This window comes from Nelumbo lutea, chromosome 1 (assembly GCF_056320005.1).
Source record: "Nelumbo lutea isolate HS-2025 chromosome 1, American lotus-T2T, whole genome shotgun sequence".
NCBI classification, from domain to species: Eukaryota; Viridiplantae; Streptophyta; class Magnoliopsida; order Proteales; family Nelumbonaceae; genus Nelumbo; species Nelumbo lutea.
This window is the reverse complement of record NC_142684.1, coordinates 67,548,165-67,569,111: the sequence shown is the minus strand read 5'-3', so window position 1 is coordinate 67,569,111 and position 20,947 is coordinate 67,548,165. Positions and strand designations below refer to the sequence as shown.

General features: G+C 40.1%; 1 protein-coding gene and 1 pseudogene across 1 annotated transcript; both read left to right on the top strand.

Moving 5' to 3' along the window:
- Positions 1–41: 41 nt before the first annotated feature.
- LOC148875063 (uncharacterized) lies at positions 42–2,910 on the top strand. The gene has a single exon (XM_088964798.1). The coding sequence runs from the start codon at positions 2,009–2,011 to the stop codon at positions 2,708–2,710; it is 702 nt and encodes a 233-aa protein (XP_088820924.1). The 5' UTR covers positions 42–2,008; the 3' UTR covers positions 2,711–2,910.
- Positions 2,911–17,430: 14,520 nt separating this feature from the next.
- LOC148875062 (mini-chromosome maintenance complex-binding protein-like) lies at positions 17,431–18,605 on the top strand (annotated as a pseudogene).
- Positions 18,606–20,947: the final 2,342 nt, after the last annotated feature.

The following is a 20,947-nucleotide window of genomic DNA, read 5'->3' as shown; positions in this document are numbered from 1 at the left end:
TTTTGACTGCCTTATCTTTCGGTTTTTCGTATATGCGATATGTCGGGGCGGGTGATGAGAAATTTGTGTTCTCTCTTAAATATCTTCTCCCTCTTCTGGCTTTATGGTATCCGGTCGCCGTCGTCGTCTTCCGCTGCCCCTGACAAGAAGGTTAGATCTCTGAGGGGTTACTGCTATGTCCATTAAATGCAGGAAGACTTGCGGAGGAAATAAAATGGATGCACATTTACTACGGGTTGACTGGTCTTGTTGGAGGTGCAGAAAGATAGGTAAAATATGATTCTTTTATTAGTTGTTTCAGGAAATGATCGAGATGAGCTGGCCACCATAAATCTAAAGGGTTTTGTTTGATATTGTACAAAATCTCTCTTTTAGTAGTTGATGTTTTTCAATTACTAGCAGAAAAAAGTTGACAGCTCTAGGATTTGTACGAGGAGAAAATATATGTATATATATTGTCTGATCTGAAGACAGTTTTGGTTGCTGAAAAAGAAAATGGCCTTTTCATTCAAATGCATCAGAGGAATCCTTCAAAGGAAAATAGATTTCCAGATTTCCCTTGATATCTTCGCGTTGATTTGCCGAAAGTGAGTAAATAATTGATCCTTCAGAATTTGGATAATGACTCCAGTCTTATCCACCTTTGTTGAAGTTTCAACGATTGTAACGGGGATGGTCTTCTTGGAGTTGCAGATTAATAGCGGAAAAAGAAAATAATATTTCCCGTTGGTTGGGTGGGGGTTTTCATAGAATTTGTAGGGGAAATGCCATGTGGTCAGCTTGGATATCTGCACATGGCCCCTCAAATTTCTATTATCTAAGCTGTGAGGTTGCAAACCAATACAGAAAAACCGAAGTTTGGGTTTTTCAAGTGAATCAGTTGCAGAGAAAAACCACCTGATTGGTGTTAGAGAAAACAAAAGCCCGGTTTTTTAGGAGCCGCGGGAACTGTGATCAGAGACACAGCTCTGTAATTTCAGTGCGGACCCAGTTAAAAAATCTTCGTCTTTATCTCTCTTTCCCCCCTTTATTTTGCTTATTCTTTGAAAGCCAGTTCAGCTGTTCAGGTATACCTGTTCTCCAAATCTCGAAAACACCAAATTGAAGGACCAAACCAGTTTTCTTCACCTAACTGGTTCATTTTTCTCCGATAATCCATCCATTATCATTATTATAATTCTCTTACTCCACCTGGTCCTTCCCCGATAGGCCTCTTCTTATTCCTTATTCTTCTTCTTCTTCTCCAAAACAGCAAAAGTTGAAAGCCCATCTCATTGCTTTCTCTTTGTAGTTCTTCTCTCTGATATCTTTGTAGTAAAAGTAAATCAGCTGCCATTGAAGGTTCTTTTGGGGACAAAGAGACCGGAGGTTTGAAAACTTTTGCTCTCAGGTGCCCATTATCCACTTACATATCCGGCGAAAATCCTCCCGTCCTTTTTCCTTCCCATTCTCTCTAAACTCCCAACTTCGCCAGAAAAACAAGGACCGTTGATATTACATCATTGAAAGGGTTCATCAATCATCAGCCCTCTTTTCTTGTCTTTCCTCTTTTTTTTTTGTCCGATATATCCAGTTATCCACAATATCTCTGGAAACTCTTCCTGTTCTTTCGCTCTCTTAGTATTTAAACTCGTGATATATATTTGATCAAAAAGGGAATAGGTGAGAATGCAATGGGTTGTTATTCTCTTGATATCTTTTCAGCAACCTGGGAATAATACTGTCGTCTCTTTCTCATCTCTGTAATCATTTTCATGATATTTGAACATTGAGCACGAAATAAAGAAATTTGACTGAAATGGTTTTTCTTCCATTCAAGTCTTTTCACCAACCTGACAGTGACTCCTATTCTTCTCGGTTCGTCTTTTCTTTTTCAGCTGCAAAGTGTTCTTGCTTGCTGATCTACTTATCTTAACCGTTACTGTTCTTTTCCCTCGGTAGGTGAATCTGACCGGGAGGGGGGGGGGGGGGAAGTTTTCGACTGTGATGTTTAATTAACTGAAAATCAATGACGACTCTTTTTTGTTTCTTCACTCCATCAATGTTCCCCATTGCAGTTGTTCTATTTTTTATCCTCTCTGTTGTTCTAAGTTCTGCTTTCCCTTCAGTCCTGGTTACAATAATCGTTTTGGTTTCATCTGCTCTTTTCGTAACATTCACAAAGCAAAGAACTGGCTGTGTAGAGAGCTCAGTGAAAGATGAGCTTACAAGTACTGACGAGAAAAACCTGGCGGAGAGAGAGGATGTGGAAGACGAGCCACTCCGAGAAGCCGAGGATGATGGACATGATAGAGAAACCCAAGGTTGGGGCGGAAGAGGTAAGCTTGATGAGAATGGCATCAGGTCAACGGATTTTCTATCGGAGAGCGAAAGCATGGATCACTCGTCCGGTAGTGATCGGTGGGATGTTGAGTCGCCGTCTCCAAGCAAAATGGGACGGATTCAGAGATGCTCCGATGATCCAATTTCAGATGATGATAGCCTCATTGAGATTGAGCTCCCCGATGGGCATTACGTCGGCCCCAAAGAACAGCACAAGTCAAGGCCGACGCCTAATCTGCTAGAAATGTTGCCGGGGTCAATTTCTCGACAACAGGACATAATGGAGCTTCTATCGGAAATTAACGAGATGAATGAAGAAGAGAATTTGATAGAGATCGACATCTCCATGGGCTCCATCAAGTGTTCGAGGTTAGAGATTGAAGCGTGACTGACTGCAAGTGCTTACTGAGTGAGTTTGGTCCTTCATCTCGTGCTACATTTTGGGTTAGTGTTAGATCCTGGACTGGAACGTTTTGTTTTTGTTGTTGAAATGTTCTGTATTCGTTCACACGGTTTTAATATTACAAATTAGTACAGGCTTTGTACACTGGTTGAAGCATTGGAACCGTACTTCTTTTATTTCTTGAAGTATACACATCGTATCATAGTATCGATCTCTAATTCTATAATGTGTATAATTAGTCCTATTATATATTAATCAAGTTAGAAAACACTATCAGGATCTTGTTTGCTCAAAAAAAAAAAAAAAAAATCTTGTTTGCAAAAAAGACGGAGCCAGCCTTTATCAGATACTCAGATGTTTTAGCAGCTCATGCTCAGTTGGACGAGATTTGGTCTCATATTTCTCCACAGCTTGACAATCCCAGTTCCACCATGGCCCATTCATTGGTTAAACCTCCTATCAATACCCTCAAGATCAATTTCGATGGTGTATTTGAATAATTTTTCTGGTGCGCGCGATAGGTTTCTTGATTCGTGATTCTGAAGGTAATTTCAGTTTTGGGATAGCTTTGAAATCTTCTGTGGGCACTCCGTTGGAAGTACGGGTGTCAATTGAAGTGGATTTGGTCCAATTCGATCCAGTTCAATGTGAGTCTAAATGGACCGTCCAATCTAATCCAATAAATATTATGAATCATTTTGGACCGGTCCAATCTATTTAAATTTGTTTTAATTTAGATTGTTTCCAACTCAAATCTCATCCATTGATACCTATGTTTTTATCTTCTATCAATAGATCAGATATTGGCTCAATTCGCCCCAATCCCATATAAATTTATTACAGATGGATCAGGTCCAATCCAATCCAATATATGCTTTGGACCATTAAGTCTGGAATGGTCTAATTCAATATATCTTGTTGGTCGATACAAATTAATTTTAGTTTGGAGGGGTCAAACCCAAAACTGGTACATTGACACTCCTAATTGGATGTTGAAGCAAGAGTAGTGTTGGAGGCATATCACCGAGATATTTCAACATCTAATTCATTTGGAGCTTTTAAAAAGTCTTTTGACTTGTTTCGAAATTGTAAATCTTAATTGATGACGTCAATATCCAATTCACTTGATGATTTTAACGTCTAATTTACTTGATTTCAACATCAAACTTTAATTTGTTGACTTGCACAACTTTCTGCTATCAAACCACTAAGTAGAGGCATCAAATATATCTTCTTAAATATATCTTTGACGAAGAAGAGGCTGCCTATTTGGATAAATACATGATGCTAGTCAAAATATGTATTTTTACTTGTTTTCACAAAGTATTGGCCATTTAACAAATATTTGACCAAATCAACATCTTGGGTTGACATTAGCTTGAAACAATGGATTCAATAAAACCTGCATCTCATAAAAAAATGCTTGTATGGGTGTATCCTATACCCAACCTAACCTTAACTATATCCGTTTGTCTAAAAAACGTGTATAAAAACTTGTATCTCATCCTGTATATTTGTCCCTTATATTATCCACCTATTAACAACTTGTATTTCAAACCCTATTGTCCAAAAAAACATCCCTAAAGTTCATGAAATGTACATGTGCCTATCCAACAATCAATAAAAAACATGCAAATAACTAGTGTCAAAGGAGATATACCCCTATTATTTACATATTGTCTTAAATTACTTTAAAGTTTTCTAACAATTGACTAACCCTTCTTTGTCATTAACATGCGTCAATAGAGATATGAAAAATACTATTTTACCTCCACTTTTCTTTCAATTTTCAAAAATACGTCCATCTTCATCAACTGCATCGACATCCCTATGAGAAAGTGTATGTCCTTAGCTCCAATCAGAATGATGTACATTATGACATTTATTGTAAATGAAAAAATACATATTTGATTCATGTTATTGTGGTGTGTTTCTGTTTAATACCCTTAAACTGGACACATATGAGACTCGTGTTAGTTTAGAATGTTCACAACCGTTGGATAAATGTGGGAAGATTTATCCTGCCAAGGCCGACACTGATGTGCTGCCAAGTTGGTTGGGGTGGCTTGTCTCAGCTACCAGGGTGAGACCCGACGTACATGCAGTGTAGGTTTGCTTGAAACCTTGAATCAGACCAGAATTCCAATATTGCCTTGGACCTTGGTGATTGGTGGGCAAAACTGGAATGTTACACCTGACCCCGACTTGATTATGATACTGCACTAGGTGTCGGATTGGGTTGTCTTTGATATGCCAATCAGTGAGATCCTTAGAGGGGATCAAAACCTAGGTATGTTGGGATAGCCTGAGAATTCATCTGAATGGGTGATCATAGTGACAGGATCAGCCCCTTTGTCGGACGAAGGTAATGATCGGGGATGCACTATCTCTAATGGAAACCAAAGCTGCTGGTAGCCGATTTCAACCGTTGAAATTTGTTTTGCAAAATATATTTATATAGAGATATACATACATATATATATATATATATATATATATATATATATATATTATGGTTTAAAAATGTTTGCAAAAAGGTTTTAATTCCCGGGATTCATGTAAGTAGACAGTGCAACACTGTTCCTTACAGCCGAGGGAGAGGTCATCTCTTGTCGGGTAGTGTTTGATCATTATGGGCTGAGAGGTTAAGTGCAAGACCATTGAGGGTAATACCTGATGGGCTAATCTTGCATTTGCCCACTGTCCCTGGGTTTTTATAAGGTGGCTTGGCACAGGGACCACTTAGTGTAAGTGTTGGGCCCATTAAGAGCCCATGGTGATGGGCTCAGGGGTTCACTGTCCATTATAGTGAATTCGGCCAGGCCTTGTAACAGAGGATAGGCTGAACCTATGTGGTTGATGTGTAGACCAATGTTTGGGTCTCACACCATACAAGGAAACCCAACTGGGCAGCAGTTTGAAAGGTCAGTGAGCACATGGGCTTAATGGGCCTAAACCCCAATTCAAACTAGTTTAATTAGATTAATTAAAGAAGGGTGGATCTGGGATTTGGATCAGTAGATAGGATAAGGGATTATCCCTATCCACTCAGAGAGTCCAGATCCAAATAGAGATTTGGATCAAGAAGTTCTTAATGAGATTAGGAGGGCCGATCTAATCTACAGATAAGATAAGGGCTTATCCTTATCTCTTAAAGAGAGTCTAGATTCAAATAAGGATTTGAATTAGGAAACTCCTAATGGGATTAGGAGCTGATCTCTTTAAGGCTATAAAAGGAGGAGGAGGGAGAACCTCCAGACACAACAACTCAATCAGTTCTCATATCACAGAAAGAGAGAAGACAACAACAGTAAGACTGCGCTATCTTCTGCTCTTGCGCCCTCCTCCTGTTGCCGCCATTGCTAGTTCGTTCTCCACTGTAGGAGTGATCAAGAAGGGTTCTTGATATAAGTTTTTGGTGAAAAACTGATATGAAGTCGTGCTCACATACCCTCCATCGAATTCTTGCTGAATGATTCGATTCTTGTGAGAACCACCTGTTGATTCTGCTCCACCCTACGCTATGTCATCTTCAGTGGGAGCAGTCTTTGGAATTTTCCTTGGGTGTGAATACCTTCGTTGGGAGTTACTGCCATTCCATATCAGGTATATCCCTCTCTCCTACCTTTTGGTTTCAGATTTGGTTCGGTTTAGGTTCAAGATTGATCATTGAAAATGTTGATTTTCTAAAACAGGGAATGTGATTCCCACATGGGAGAGATAAATTTTTGAAATTTTGCCCTACCTACCTGTAGGGTTCGGCTATCCATATGATGGATCTCTCATCCCTTCAGTGGTATCAGAGCCATGGTTCAAATCTTGAACCGAAATATATCAGATCTGAACCTACGCAAATGGGCAGAAGGCGTTCTACCCGATTTGCACAGATAATTGATTTTCTGGGAAATCGGTTCCCAAATCAAGAGCAAATGAATTCTTTAATGGTGTAGGAAATATGCGATTTTGCAGTTCTATTAATTTTGGTCTATAATTAATTTTTTTTAATTTCTAGAATGAATGTATAGGAATTTGATATGATGTAATAATAATAGAAAATTAGGGTTTTTCTATTTTATTTTATTTCAAGATCGAAGCTAGATGTGCAAGAGAAGGAGATTTCGCAGATGGAGAAATCGCTATTTGCGATTTGCAGTTTATGAAACTGCAAACTGTGATCTAACATCTGTATTGCAGGTTGTAGATGTGCGAACAACCCTAGTTCTGATTTTTTATTGTCTTTAATCAGTGATTTAATTTTTCAGATCAATTCTTGAATTATTTCTTGAATTAAAAATCAAACCCTAGACCAATTCGAACCAGATTGGACCAAACTGGTTGGACCGAATCTGTGTTTCGATAGGGGCTGATCTCAGCCCTAATTTCCCACTCTTGGGTCAAGGGATTGATGTTTAATTATAAGACTTAATTCAGCCCACACCTATAAGGCCCAGTTTTAAAATGTTAAAACTGCTTAAGCCCACTAACTATAGAAAAGTTATATGGGCCGAACTGCTTAATGCTATTCAGCCCATATACCTAGATAATATTAATCAGTAATATTATGGATTAAATTGGGCTTTAATGATGGGGTTTACAAATATTAATTGATTGGATCAATTCTATCATTGCATGTGATGTATGGATGTGTGATGTGCAACGTTCATGGGCCATAAGCACTTGGCCCATGCAGATACGATTGTGGCTCTTTGCACACACCATGGCTGAATGCACATCATTGCCATGGTGTCCCTAAAGATCATTGGATGATCTCCCTTTGTGGTGGGCCCCACACCTCCCTGAAGAGGATCTATGCGGAACCCTAGCCGTTTAGGGCCCACCGAAATCTGGCTTATGAAGGTTAGTGGGAGTCACTTTGGTTTGACCTAAATTAAATTAGGGTGTAACTTCTGTTCCCTCTTGAAATATGAATGCATGTGACAGGGATATTCATATGATGAACTCTCTAAAAGCCTTCCATCATTAGCATGAAGATGGGTCCTTCAAGTAATGAGGAAACACACCATAAAATTGGACTACCCATTTGCTACTGGAGCTGTTGGAATGTTTCATAAGATGTTAGGGGTGTCATAGACCGATGTGGGAGGGGACTATCCTAAAATGAAAGACTCTTTCATGGTACCTTGGCATTCACGAATATGATGGGTGAACACTCACTGGATAGAAAGGTTTAACCTAAAATGACAATGAACCTTGTCTGACAGAGGCCAAAGGGGAAGCTCATACGATGAGTGGATATGATCCTTCACATAAAGGTGGTGGGGTTATGCAACTGAAATAGTTGGCTCCATGCACCCTATGTGATTTCCCACATTTCCAGAGACATGATTGCGGTCTCTGTACACTCTGAAGAAGGCCACCAAGTCCAAGAAGCAGAAGAAGGACAAAGCATCAGATGCTTGTCACTTCTACAAACAGACCGGCCACTGGAAGAGGAATTTTCCTCAATACCTGAAATCCAAGAAAGGTAATTTTGAATCCTGTGTCATAGAAACCAATTTGTTATTAAATTCTGCTTCCTGGTGTATTGACTCTAGGGCTTTGACTCATGCGTGTAACTCATTGCAGGGGTTCAGGATAAGTAGAAGACTGAGTGACGGAGAAGTAACTCTTTACTTGGGGACTTGTACAAGTGTTGCAACTATAACTATAGGAACCGTAGAGTTATTTTTCAAAGAATGATCCATTGTACTAAAAGATTATCTTTATGTAAAAAATTTGAGAAGAAATTTGATTTCTGTTTCAAAATTAAGTGCGGATGGATATTCTATTCTTTTTGGCAATACGATTTTGGTTAAAAGAAATAACAAATTCATCGCATACGGAGAACTTGAGAGTGGTCTCTATGTTCTCCATCCTTCTTTGGAAACTAACATGGCCAAAACTACGTCGGTTGATAACCCCAAGAAAAGAACCCGTAATACAGTTAATCTCACGACCCTGTGGCATTACCAACTTGGCCATATTAGCATTGATCGTATCACAAGGTTGGTAAAAGATGGCCCTTTGGATTTTCTAACTGTAGAAAATCTTCCAACTTGTGAACCTTGCCTTCAGGGTAAGATGACGAAATGGCCATTTAACGGTAAGCTTGAAAGATGTACAGGCACGCTTGACCTTATACATATTGATGTATGTGGTTCCATGAGTGTTAGGACTCATAACCAACACGTGTATTTTATTACATTCATCGATGATTATTCTTGGTATGGTTACGTGTACCTAATGAGACACAAGTCTGAGTCATTTGAAAAGTTTAAAGAGTTTAGACAAGAGGTCGAGAAACAGTTAGGGAGAGAAATTAAGACATTTCGATCGGATCGATGTGGCGAGTATCTCTCTGACGAATTCAGGGACTACTTGAAGGTCAACGGGATAGTATCATAGTTAGCTCCTCCTGTTATACCACAACTAAATGGTGTTTCGGATAGGAGGAATAGGACCTTATTGGATATAGTCTGGTCACTTTCTTGTCCATTCAGAGTTACGCACATCCTTTTGGGGATATGCATTGGAGACTACGACAACCAAATCGGTTCCAAAGACTCCTTGATGAGAATGAAAATTATCATATCTTTATCCCTTAATATTCAGTCTTTTAAACTTATTTAGTGGCTAATTGGACTCACTATTCTTATATTTCAATTTAGGGCATGAAAGGAGGCGTTAGGTGAAAAATAAGGCTAATTGGGTAATTTTGCACAGTTTTGGCACCAAATGGTAACCGGAGTCTGATTGAGATGATTCAAGATGCATTGAAAAGATAAGGAAAAGCTCTACAACTTTCATGTTTTGAGTTTGGATAGATTCGGACTGAATCGAGGTCAAAATTGGACCCAAAATCTCTACAAATTCATGGAGAAGCCCAATTCGCAGAGAAGCCCCAGTTCGCTAGAGAAGACCAGCCCAATTCCGCATGTAGTAGTAGGGCCCATTGACCACTCCTAATAGAATTCGACTAAGATTCTTGATCAGATCTAATTTTTATTGTAATCTTAAAGGAAGAAAAGAGTTAGTGTCCAACTTAGTTAAGAGTTTCTATTTAGAAATAAGGATAAGATTAGATCTAAATTAAGCCTTATCCCATTAGGAGATAAGACTTTCTTTCTCTGAGAAGGAACTCCTAAGAGGAGTTGGAAACAACCCCTCCCCCTAAGGCTATAAAAAGGGGGTGCGGACTAGCAAGGAGGACCACTCAACCTTGGGGACAAGAACTCAACAAACAAGGGAGAAAGAAAGCAAATTTGGAGCAGCCTAACCTCTCTTCTCTTCTCTTCTCTATTCTCTGATTTTTCTTGAGCTTTCACCATGACCATGCGTGGCTAAAATTTAATACTTGGTTGAAGGAAACAGAAGCCTCAGAATCCACCAAACTATGAGATCTAATTTGATTTATGCTTTGAATATCGAATGTTCTTCTATGTTCTTGTTCATGATTGTTTCGTCTGATTACTAGGAGGCCTACTAGTTTATTATTCATTGCGATCTATTGCTAGATTAGATATCAAATCCGTCGTTGTTTGATCCCTCTAATCTGCAAAGCAACTAGGGTTTAATGATTTGCTACGTCAGAAATCGTTAGATCTTAGGAAGAACACTCGACTAAATTAAATGCAACCACTTGTACTTGTGTTGTTTAGCTTCATCGGTCTCTAATGCTTAAGGCTATTGTTGGATTAAGTCTTTATGCTTGTGTAAGGGTTGTTCAGTAGTAAGGGTTAAAAGGATTGCTTGTTTTTTGATTAAATATGGTAGGGAGATACAGGAAGCCAATTCCTACGATGAATATTCAAAGTCTGAATTGATTTATTTTTGCATCGATGAGTAGTAAAGAAATTCTGATGGTGGATGTTATCCTAGACAAAGACTCGATCTTTTGATTAGTCTCAGCACTCTGAATCGCCTTGTTTCCCATTTAAATTTCGTTCTTTTTAATTCTGATTTTTTTTAATTCTAGTTTCCGTTGCATACAACCCCCCTCCACCTTTGATCACGCAACACATAATTTAGGTTAGATACTCTCTATGGGAACGATCCTTACTCACGCTACTGCATTTAATTTTTACGAGTATAGGTTTTATTTTTTGGTGCCTACGACAACACACCACTCCCTATGAGCTTTGGATCAGAAAGAAACCAAGTGTGAGACACTTGAAGATTTAGGGTTGTTCAACACACGTTAAAAGAACGAATGCGGACAAATTGGAATCCAAGACTAGCCATTGCCCATTCGTAGGCTACCCCAAAGGCTTTGTGGGTTACCTATTTTATGACCCAGGAGAACAGAAGGTGTTCTGTAATCGAAATGCCCAATTCTTGGAAGATGATTACATTCTGAACAATCATCGTCAGGAAGTTGCTCTTGATGAGGAGAGCTCAAGGGTAGTGGGAGGTGTCCCACAAGTTCCAGGTAGTGACGAACCTATAAGATCTACCTGGGTTTCTAGGCCTCCGGTTCGTTTTGGCTATGACTAGGATAGTTACCTAGTGGAAACTATGACAAGTGAGGAGGACCCCGTAACTTATACGGAAGCTATGTTGGACATAGATTCCTTGAAGTGGGTAGATGCCATGAGAGCTGAGATGGACTCAATGGAGACCAATGGAGTCTGGACTCTAGTAGATCCGCCCCCCGGGGTAAAAGCAATTGGTTGCAAATGGATCTTTAAGAGGAAGAAGGGTCCCGATGGTAAGGTTGAGACCTACAAGGTTCATCTGGTGGCAAAAGGGTATACTCAGAAATAGGGCATCGATTATGAAGAAACCTTTTCGTCGGTGGCCATGCTTAAATCCATTAGGATCCTACTAGCTGTAGCAACATACCATGAGTATGAGATTTGGCAAATAGATGTCAAGACTGTGTTCCTGAATGAAGATCTTACTAAAGATATTTATATGCAACAACCACAAGGTTTCATCATCGTGGGTCAGGAACACATGGATTTCCTGTGTTTACAGGAAATCCAGTGGGGATAAGGTTACATTCTTGGTTCTGTATGTAGACGACATTCTACTCATTGGGAATGATGTAGGAATGTTGACTACGATAAAAGTATGGCTTTCACATCAATTCTCCATGAAAGATCTTGAAGAAGCCTCCTATATACTGGGTCTTCGACTCTATAGTGATAGATCAAAGTGGATAATAGGATTATCCCAATCTGCTTACATTGACAAAATAGTCAAGAGATACAACATGGAGAACTCCAAGAAGGAAAATGTTTCTTTCAAGCACGGAGTCACTCTCTTCAAGGGGATGTCTCCCAAGACTCCCGAAGAGATTGAGGGCATGAAGGACGTTCCCTATGCCTCAACCGTAGGGAGCATCATGTTTGCCATGCTGTGCACTCGTCTTGATATTGCTCGGGCAGTGAGTGTGGTAAGCAGATTCCAGGCCAACCTAGGGCAGCAGCACTGAACTACTATGAAAAATATACTTAAGTACCTTCGAAGGACAAAAGAGTTTTGTTTGGTATTTGATGGTAGATCACTATAGATCCAGGGGTATACTGATGTCGTCTTACAGTCAGATCCAGATGATAGAAAGTCTACATCTGGGTTTGTTTTCACGATAGGATCATGTGCTATTTGCTGGAAAAACAACAAACAGGGGTCCATAGCAGATTCCACAACCGAAGTCGAATACATTGCCACAAGTGAGGCGGCCAAAGAAGCCGTGTGGATGAAGAACTTAATTCAACTAGTCATTAGATGACCTCCCTCAGTGGTGGCCCCACACCTCCTGAAGAGGATACGTGCGAAACCCTAGCCGATTTGGGCCCACCGAAATCTGGCTTTATGAAAGTCAGTGGGAGCCACTTTGGATTGACCTAGATCAAACTAGGGCATAATTTTTCGTTCCATCCAGCAAATATGAGTGCATGTGATAGGGAAATTCATGTGATGAACTCTCTAAAGGCCTTCTGTCATTAGCATGAGGATGGATCCTTTAGTAATGAGGAAACACACCAGAAAATGGGCTATCCATTTGCTGTTGGGCTTGTCCGAGTGTTTCATAAGATGATAGGGATGTCATAGACCGATGTGGGAGGGGTTTCACCAGAAAATGAGAACTCTCTCACGGTACCTTGGCGTTCACGAATATGATGGGTGAGCACTCACTGGACAGAAAGGTTTACCTGAAAACAACTTTGAACCTTGTCTGATAGAGGCCAAAGGGAAAACTCATATGATGAGTGGATATGATCCTTCACAGAAAGGTGGTGGGTTTTACAGTTGAAACAGTTGGCTCCAGGCACCATATGTGGTTTCCCACATTTCTAGAGACAAGTCGCTATCTCCGTCACTGAGATGGGAGGGAAATCTCATAGATGAACAAATGGGAATGGAACATAGATTAAAAGCCATATCTATGTAATGAACATGAATCAAATTAGGTTGTTGACTAATATTTGTTGTTTTATTAGAAAATGGCAAATGAACAATTTGCAAAGCTTCTTGACGACAACAAGCTTAAGGGCCCAAACTATGTCGATTGGTACTGTAACCTCATGCTGGTCCTAACATCTGAAAAATTGGATAAGGTAGTTAAAAATCGTACCCCGGAGCGTCCGAGCGACAGGGTTTCTGAGGCTAGAAGGAGGGAATTCCAAGATTGGGAAGATAAAATCTCCCTAGCCCGCTGCTATGTGATTGCCTCCCTAAACAATCCGGTACAGAGACAGTTCGATTAGATCGAACTAGCCAAGGACATATTGGATAGTTTAAAGACAATGTACGAAGAGCAGAATTGTTCTACTCTGCAGAAGGTCTTGAAATAGTTCATGACCGCTCAAATGTCCAAAGGGCAACAGGTTCACGACCATTGTCTTCGGATGATGGGATATATCAACGAGCTTGAAGCCCTTGGATCCGGTCTAGATCTTGGCATGCAAGTGGATGCCATCCTTAACTCTTTACCTCCTTCCTTCAACCTGTTCATAATGAATTACAATATGAACAAGCTGAATGTCAGTGTCTAGGAACTCAACAACATCTTGCAGAGGGCTGAGGATTTAATCAGGAAGGATGAGCCTGTGGCTATACTTGCTGAATCTAGCAAATCAGGCAAGAAAAAGAGGAAGGCAAAGAAGCCTCAGAAGAAAGCTGCCAAACCCAAGAAGCAAAAGAAAGAAAGGGCATCAGATTCGTTTCATTTCTGCAAACAAACCGACCACTAGAAGAGGAATTGTCCTCAATACCTAGAATCCAAGAAAGGTAATTTCAAATCTCGTGTCATTGAAACCAATTTATTGGTGGCTTCTGCGTCCTGGTGTATTGACTCTGGGGCTTCAACTCATGCGTGTAACTCACTATAGGGGTTCAAGGTAAGCAGAAGGCTGAATGAAGGAGAAGTGATGCTTTACTAGGAGACTTCTGCAAGTGTTGCAACTACGACAATAAGAACCGTAGAGTTATTTTTTAGAGAAGGATCCATTGTACTAAAGATTGTCTTTCTGTGCAAAATTTAAGAAGAATTTTGATTTCTGTCTCAAAACTGTGTGTGGATGGATATTCTGTTAATAATAGGATTATTATTAAAAGAAACAATAGATTCATTGCATACGGGGAATTGGAGAGCGGTCTCTATGTTCTACATCCTTCTCTAGAAACTAATATAGCCGAAACTACGTCGACTGATATCCCCAAGAAAAGAGTACATGATACAGTTAACCCCACATGCCTGTGGCATTACCGACTTGGCCATATCAGTATTTACCGAATCACAAGACTGGTAAAGGATGGTCCTTTGGATTTTCTAACTATAGAAGATCTTCCCACTTCTGAGCCTTTCCTTCAGGGTAAGGTGACAAAGAGGCCATTTAACGGTAAGCTTGAAAGATGTACAGATACACTTGACCTTATACATACTGATGTATGTGGTCCCCTGAGTGTTAGGACCCATAACTAGTACGTGTACTTCATTACATTTACCGATGATTATTCTCAGTATAGTCACGTGTACCTAGTGAGACATAAGTCTGAATCCTTTAAAAAGTTCAAAGAGTTAAGGTAAGTGTTGGGCCCATAGAGCCCATGTGATGGGTTTCAGGGGGTGCACTGTTCACAACAGTGTATTCGACCAGGCCTTGTAACAAAGGCTGGGCTGGACCCATGTGATTGATGTGTAGATCAATGTTTGGGTTCCACGCCATACAAGGAAGCCCAACTGGGCAGTAGTTTGGAAGGCTAAGTGAGCACATAAACTTATTGGGCCTAAAGCCCATTTCAAACTGGGCTGATTTGATCAGTTAAATAAGGGGCGAATTCTGAGATTGGATTAACAGATAGGATTGGGTCTTAACCCTATCCACTCAGAGAGTCCAGATCCAAATGTGATTCAGATCTAGAAACCTCCTAATGAGATTAGGAGAAGGCTGATCTAAGTAGATAAGATAAGGGTTTACCCTTATCACTTAAAAGGAATTCTGATCCAAATATGATTTGGATCAGCAACTCCTAATGGGATTAGGAGCTGATCCCTTTAAGGTTATAAAGGAGGAGGGGGCGGCATCCTTTTGACACATTTCACATCGTGTCTTCAGTGCTGAAATTACAAAAGAGAGAATTCAGCTTTACTGTGCAATATCTCTCTTGTCACCTCGTTCCTGCCGCCGCCATATCTGCCAGTTTGATCTTCTATTCTTAGTGGGAGTGATCAAGATCAGATCTTGATATCAGTCCTTTGTGAAAGGGCTGATTGGAAGTAGTGCTCACGTGCCATCCAGCTGATTCTTGCGAAGGATCCGGTTCTTGTGAAGAACGCTGTTGATTCTCCTCCACCCTGCACTGCACCATCTTTAGTGGGAACAATTTTTGGTTCCTTCCTTGGGCGTGAACACCTCTATTGGGAGATACTATTTCTCCGTATCAGGTATATCCCTCTCCTACTGTTTTTGTTCAGATTTGGTTCGGTTCTGGGTTCAAGATTGATCATTGAAAAATATGATTTTTCTAAAATTAGGGAATACGATTCCCAACCGGATGAAGAGAAATTTTTGAAATTCGCTTCTATTCCGCAAGATTCGGGCATCCATACGATGGATATCTCATCCCTTCACGTGAACCCAAGGGTACTGACCCAAAGGAATACTAAAGGTAAGGGCGTCGGGAAGACGGTAACGGGCTACCAAGGACAACAATCTTTGAGGTCGTCGTTGAAGGGCAAGTCGTCTGGATCCCGACCCTGAGAAGAAGATGGGACCCCCTCTCCGGAGGTCAGTCGCTCTACCCGAGGTTCAGGTTCCTTGGGCCGAGATGGCCCGAAGTTGGGTAAAAGTGTTTTCCCTAAGAGGTGTAAAGAGGAGCTCTCTAGTGAAGAACTAACATCACCGATGGGAGTCGAGGACCACACCTCAGCACCCTCGGGCTCACTAGAATTGGTAAGTAACCTATCTATGCTAGCACTAGCATACTAGACAGGAAAAGGAAAGGGGAACAACTAATGAAAGAAGACAAACTCACCAAAAGGACGACAACGAACTCGGACACAAAGGGAAGAGTGGTGAGCTGAAGGACTCTGACGCGATCTAAGGAGAACTCAATTACAAGATTTATGGCGAAGGTAATGGGCCCTTTGGCCCCCTATTTATAGTGCACCACATCCGGCGATCAACGATTGAGACCTGTACTATCTAACGACTCCCATGAAAATCAGTTGCACGCTACCCGAGGATGAAATTGGTTGAGCGCACCTTTTGGCGTCCGCAGAATCTATAAATAGTGTGACGTCTGCGCGTGCTCGGGACACAACTTGGGTCATTTCATGGTTGAGCCAGATGGTTGAACAGGCCCGATCAATGGTTTGCCCTCCAAATTAACTAGACCTCGCGCCAAGTCCACTTGTACACTTCATGAACTCCCCGCACCGGGTTAGGACCCCTGGCACTAGAAGTGGGGGGCAATTAATGAAGGGTGATTTGGCACGACCTAGCAAGAAGGGGACACGTAGGCGCGATCTGATCGAAGGATGACAACTCAGCCAGGCAAGCCCAGTTCGCAACATTCGGAGTTCGGGTATTCAGCCACCTCGGCCCAAAACCCACCTCGGTGTAGAGACACCTCGACACCCAATCCAGTTCGAGACTAAAGAATCGAAGTTACAACTCGGGGCTAATGAGCCAAAACGCCACATAATTGACTCCAAAGGCCTCCCCAATAGATCCCAAATCTCTCGAGATCACAATGAGCCAACAGATCTTGAATTTCCTGAGAATCGGTGGTAAACGATAAACCTTATCAACATACTGCTCTCCTTCAAAAATGGAACAAACCTTATCTCCACAGCCCGGAGATCCTGGAGCTCTTCCATAAGGCCCATGACTACTCTAGTATATAAAGACATGAAACCTCAAGGCAAAAGTACGTGTAATTATACTACTCACTAGCACTCAAGCTCTCAAGCATTCAACTTGCATTCATAGCATAAGTACTGACTTAAGCATCGGAGCGACCTCGCCGGATTAGCTACCCCGGGTTCTCTGATCCACTGTTTTGCAGATTGATCCAGCACGCCGCCCAATTAAAATTCAGATCGCCCTCCAGCTAGGAATAGCCAGATTGCACACCATCACTCCTCCCATTACTAAAGTGATTATCCTTTCTTTGACCTAAATTGATTTGATTTTTTACACACAATACTCAAATAAGTGATTGTATTCTTAAATATTTGACTTGGTTGATAATTCATGCTTCTTTTTCCACATGCCTTTTATGTAAAAAATTGTTATTCATGCCTCCACCCAAAACCACATTTGGTTAGAGGGATAAGAGAAAGTCTGCTAGGGCATCTTACATCTATTCTTGGCAATGATGGAGTAGCAGCAATTCACTGCATGTTATTGCATCTTCTGTCTAAGGTGACTTTTTTTCTTGTTCCTTTTACTATAATCACATCATTCATTCACCACTCCTCTCTGAGATGTGCATTTGTGCAAGGAACTGATGTAATTTCATTTTCTATAGGTCCATGCTAGAGTTGATACTGTTGCAGTTGGAAAGTTCTCGATAAACCCTACAGGTTTTACAAAAGAAAATGCACGTATTTTTGGAAATCAGCTTAATCTTGCAATCTAGAATCTCCTACCTTTTACATGATCAATACCTCCTACTGTGGAGTACCTTAACAGTGCTTCAATTGTCTCAAGAAAAGATTACCAAACAAACAGGCAAGTTGGCTCATATTAATATGTTTCTTTTATGCATTTTTTTTCTAAACAGAGGATGCTAGTTTATTGACCATGTCTTTAGGATTTATTTATTTATTTATTTATTTTGTGTTTCATGCCGGGTTGGTTACTGGAGTTCTGCAACTAGCTGAAGGAACTCACTTAACCATTGATGAGACTCAACTAAAAGTAGGGACTCTTAATTCCATTGGAGTAGAAAATGTGAGATTGCTTAAGAATCTAATGGAGTGGCAGAAGGTATTTAAGATGTTCTTTTTGTTGAACCTACCTATGAATTTGTGGGATAATCCATCCCATGGTTGTGTATAATGGTATGCTGTCCTCAGTTTTAGTGTCCATTTGGTTGTTGGAAGTTCCTAATATTTAATTATATGCTTATTTCAGGTTGAATATGATTTTGAGTACTACAGAAAGGAAATGACCATGATGTCCAGATACTAATCTTCTCTGAGGGGAAATCAAACATCTTAGCTGTGGATTTAGTCTTACCTTTCCGGCCTTCTGCCATGTTTTCTTGTGAAAATAAGGGTATGGAAGTGCTGCAAGCTTGGAGGTGGTATTTGACTACTCTAAGATCAATGCCACATTCCATAGAGCCAGAAATGCAGAAGGTATGTCTAGGTTACTCCCTCTTGTCTAGTAATCAAATGGTTGGAAGTGCTGCAAGCTTGTAACCATTTTTTTTTAATTTTCTGGGCACTAGATCTTGATTAAACCATCATAATGGTTGGGCCGGGTTTCCAATGTATCTGTATACTAAGATTTTCTAAGTGGCCCAGCCCAAATCCAATGGTTGGGCCGGGTTTCCATTGTAACCATTCTTGCAAATGGTTGTAACTTTTTCATTGTTATTTTTCAAATAATCAAATTGGATACAATTCACAATTGCAAATGCGATCAAAGCTTCTTTAAAAATGAGGGATTGGGGAAAATCAACCCCACTAACAACTTTGATGCATTCATTTTCCTCTCAAGTACAAATGACTCAAAATGTGATGTCTGCTCATCATCTGAATCATGTGCACAATGTAATTCATCCGATTGCTCATAGTCATTCAACAACTTCGGTCCAATTACATCCAATTCAGCTAGTGTACGGCTAACTCCATTATGAGTTTCATTATTAATCTGTTATAGTTGATTGGGTGGGTTAAGAGTTGATGTTTGCCCATCACATTCACTATGCCCCTCCGCATCAGAACAAATAGGGCCTAAACTTATTTCATCCTCTAATGATGTAGTCTATTCATCATGATCCTCAATACTCCAATCTCCTTCATCAAAGCAATCACCTTCTTGATCCTCATTAGCTAATTCCCCATCAGCTTGACCTTCATCAGGTTGATCGTCATCATCGACCTCATGGAGGGTAGGGCTTGCATTATTTACCTCATGAATCACATCTAAGTCTATATGGGGTGTGTCTTCATGCGCTACACACATGTTCAACACATCTTTGTCACTTTACAGGAGTACCAATCCATCCTCAAAATCATATCTTAGCTTCGTATAAAACACTTTCCATTGATCAATATACCCCTACTCTTTCATCATTGTATCTGTTTCAATAAATCACAACAAGTAACCATCTACATTATTAATCACTAACACCTCACCACCACAATATATTAATGGTGACAGTTTAACAATGGTAAGCATCTGCAAGAAATTCAATAAGAATGATAACTACAAATGTTGTTAATAATGAAAAAACAAAACAATCAAATTATCCACCTCAAATTCTATGATTGGGTGCATGCATTCCCAAGCAGGGTATCAACCTAATGTAACAAAAACATAAAAAAAAATGAGATGACCACCTTTCTCTCCCCCACCGATATAACATAAAAAACAACGACATGGCCCCTTATTCTATCCCCGCCCACTGACATAGGTAAATCAAAGCATATTCCATTCAAATTGTGGGGGACCATCACAAACAATGACAATATCATCTCAAATATGTACAAAGTTCAAGGGGATACATTGACAACTGAAAATGTACACCAATAACAGTCTACAACCCTGACTACATAGAGACAATATTAAACCCTAACTACATATAGACAAGCATAAATCATATCTACATGAATATAAGATTCATTTACATGTAGACAATACTAAACCTTACCCAAACAAAGTGAAACATCCATGAAAATCAACAATACATATGTGAGCCAAAAATTTGTTACCAATTCTATCAATATACACTAACATTTGTCTCCTAACACCAAATTTATCGAATGAGAAAAAGAGGAAACAATAGGGTTATCATGTGTACTAAATGAACAAAAAATGTTAAACATATAATGAAAAGGACAAAAATTGGGCAAATTGTTATTTTAAAAATTACCCTTCTTCTCTAGTGACGACAAGGATTGTTCATCTTCTCTGGTGATGGCAGTAGTTTGGAAGCATGCTCTTCTCCGTTAAATGACATAATAGACAAAACCCTACTCGTAGAGTAGAGAGTATGGTGTCTTAAACGTCAGTGGTGACTTCAATCGCCGGTTAAATCATCTTTGGACGAATGACACGTTTTGAAGTTCGACTATTAAGTTGAGACAACCCTTAAAGTACAAGGTATTATTTTGGAATTTTCCCTTTGTTAATTTACTTTTAGTTGTTGTGTTGGGTCGTCATTCATTATTCTGCATGGGCATGATTTTGATCATTGGATTGGTTGCAGTTGAAAGATGTGCTGATACAAGGTTGGGTACATAGGTCAGTGACTCGATGATAATTGAGAAATGGGAAAAGCCACGGTCTCAACAGTGAGATGCAACCATATTTACAATGGTGACTGGTGAGGTCCCCCTGTTTGAATGAAAATTTCAAAACCCTTGTGTTTTTTTAGCAGTGCAAGTGAATAAAAGAAAAGAAACAAAACAAGTTCTCAACTTCTAATCTAACCTTCAACCCATTTGCACTCTTATGCTTTTGTACCATTGCAAATAAACTATTTCCCACATCCCTACCCGACACTATAGGCACACATTAGGAATATCTTCCTTGT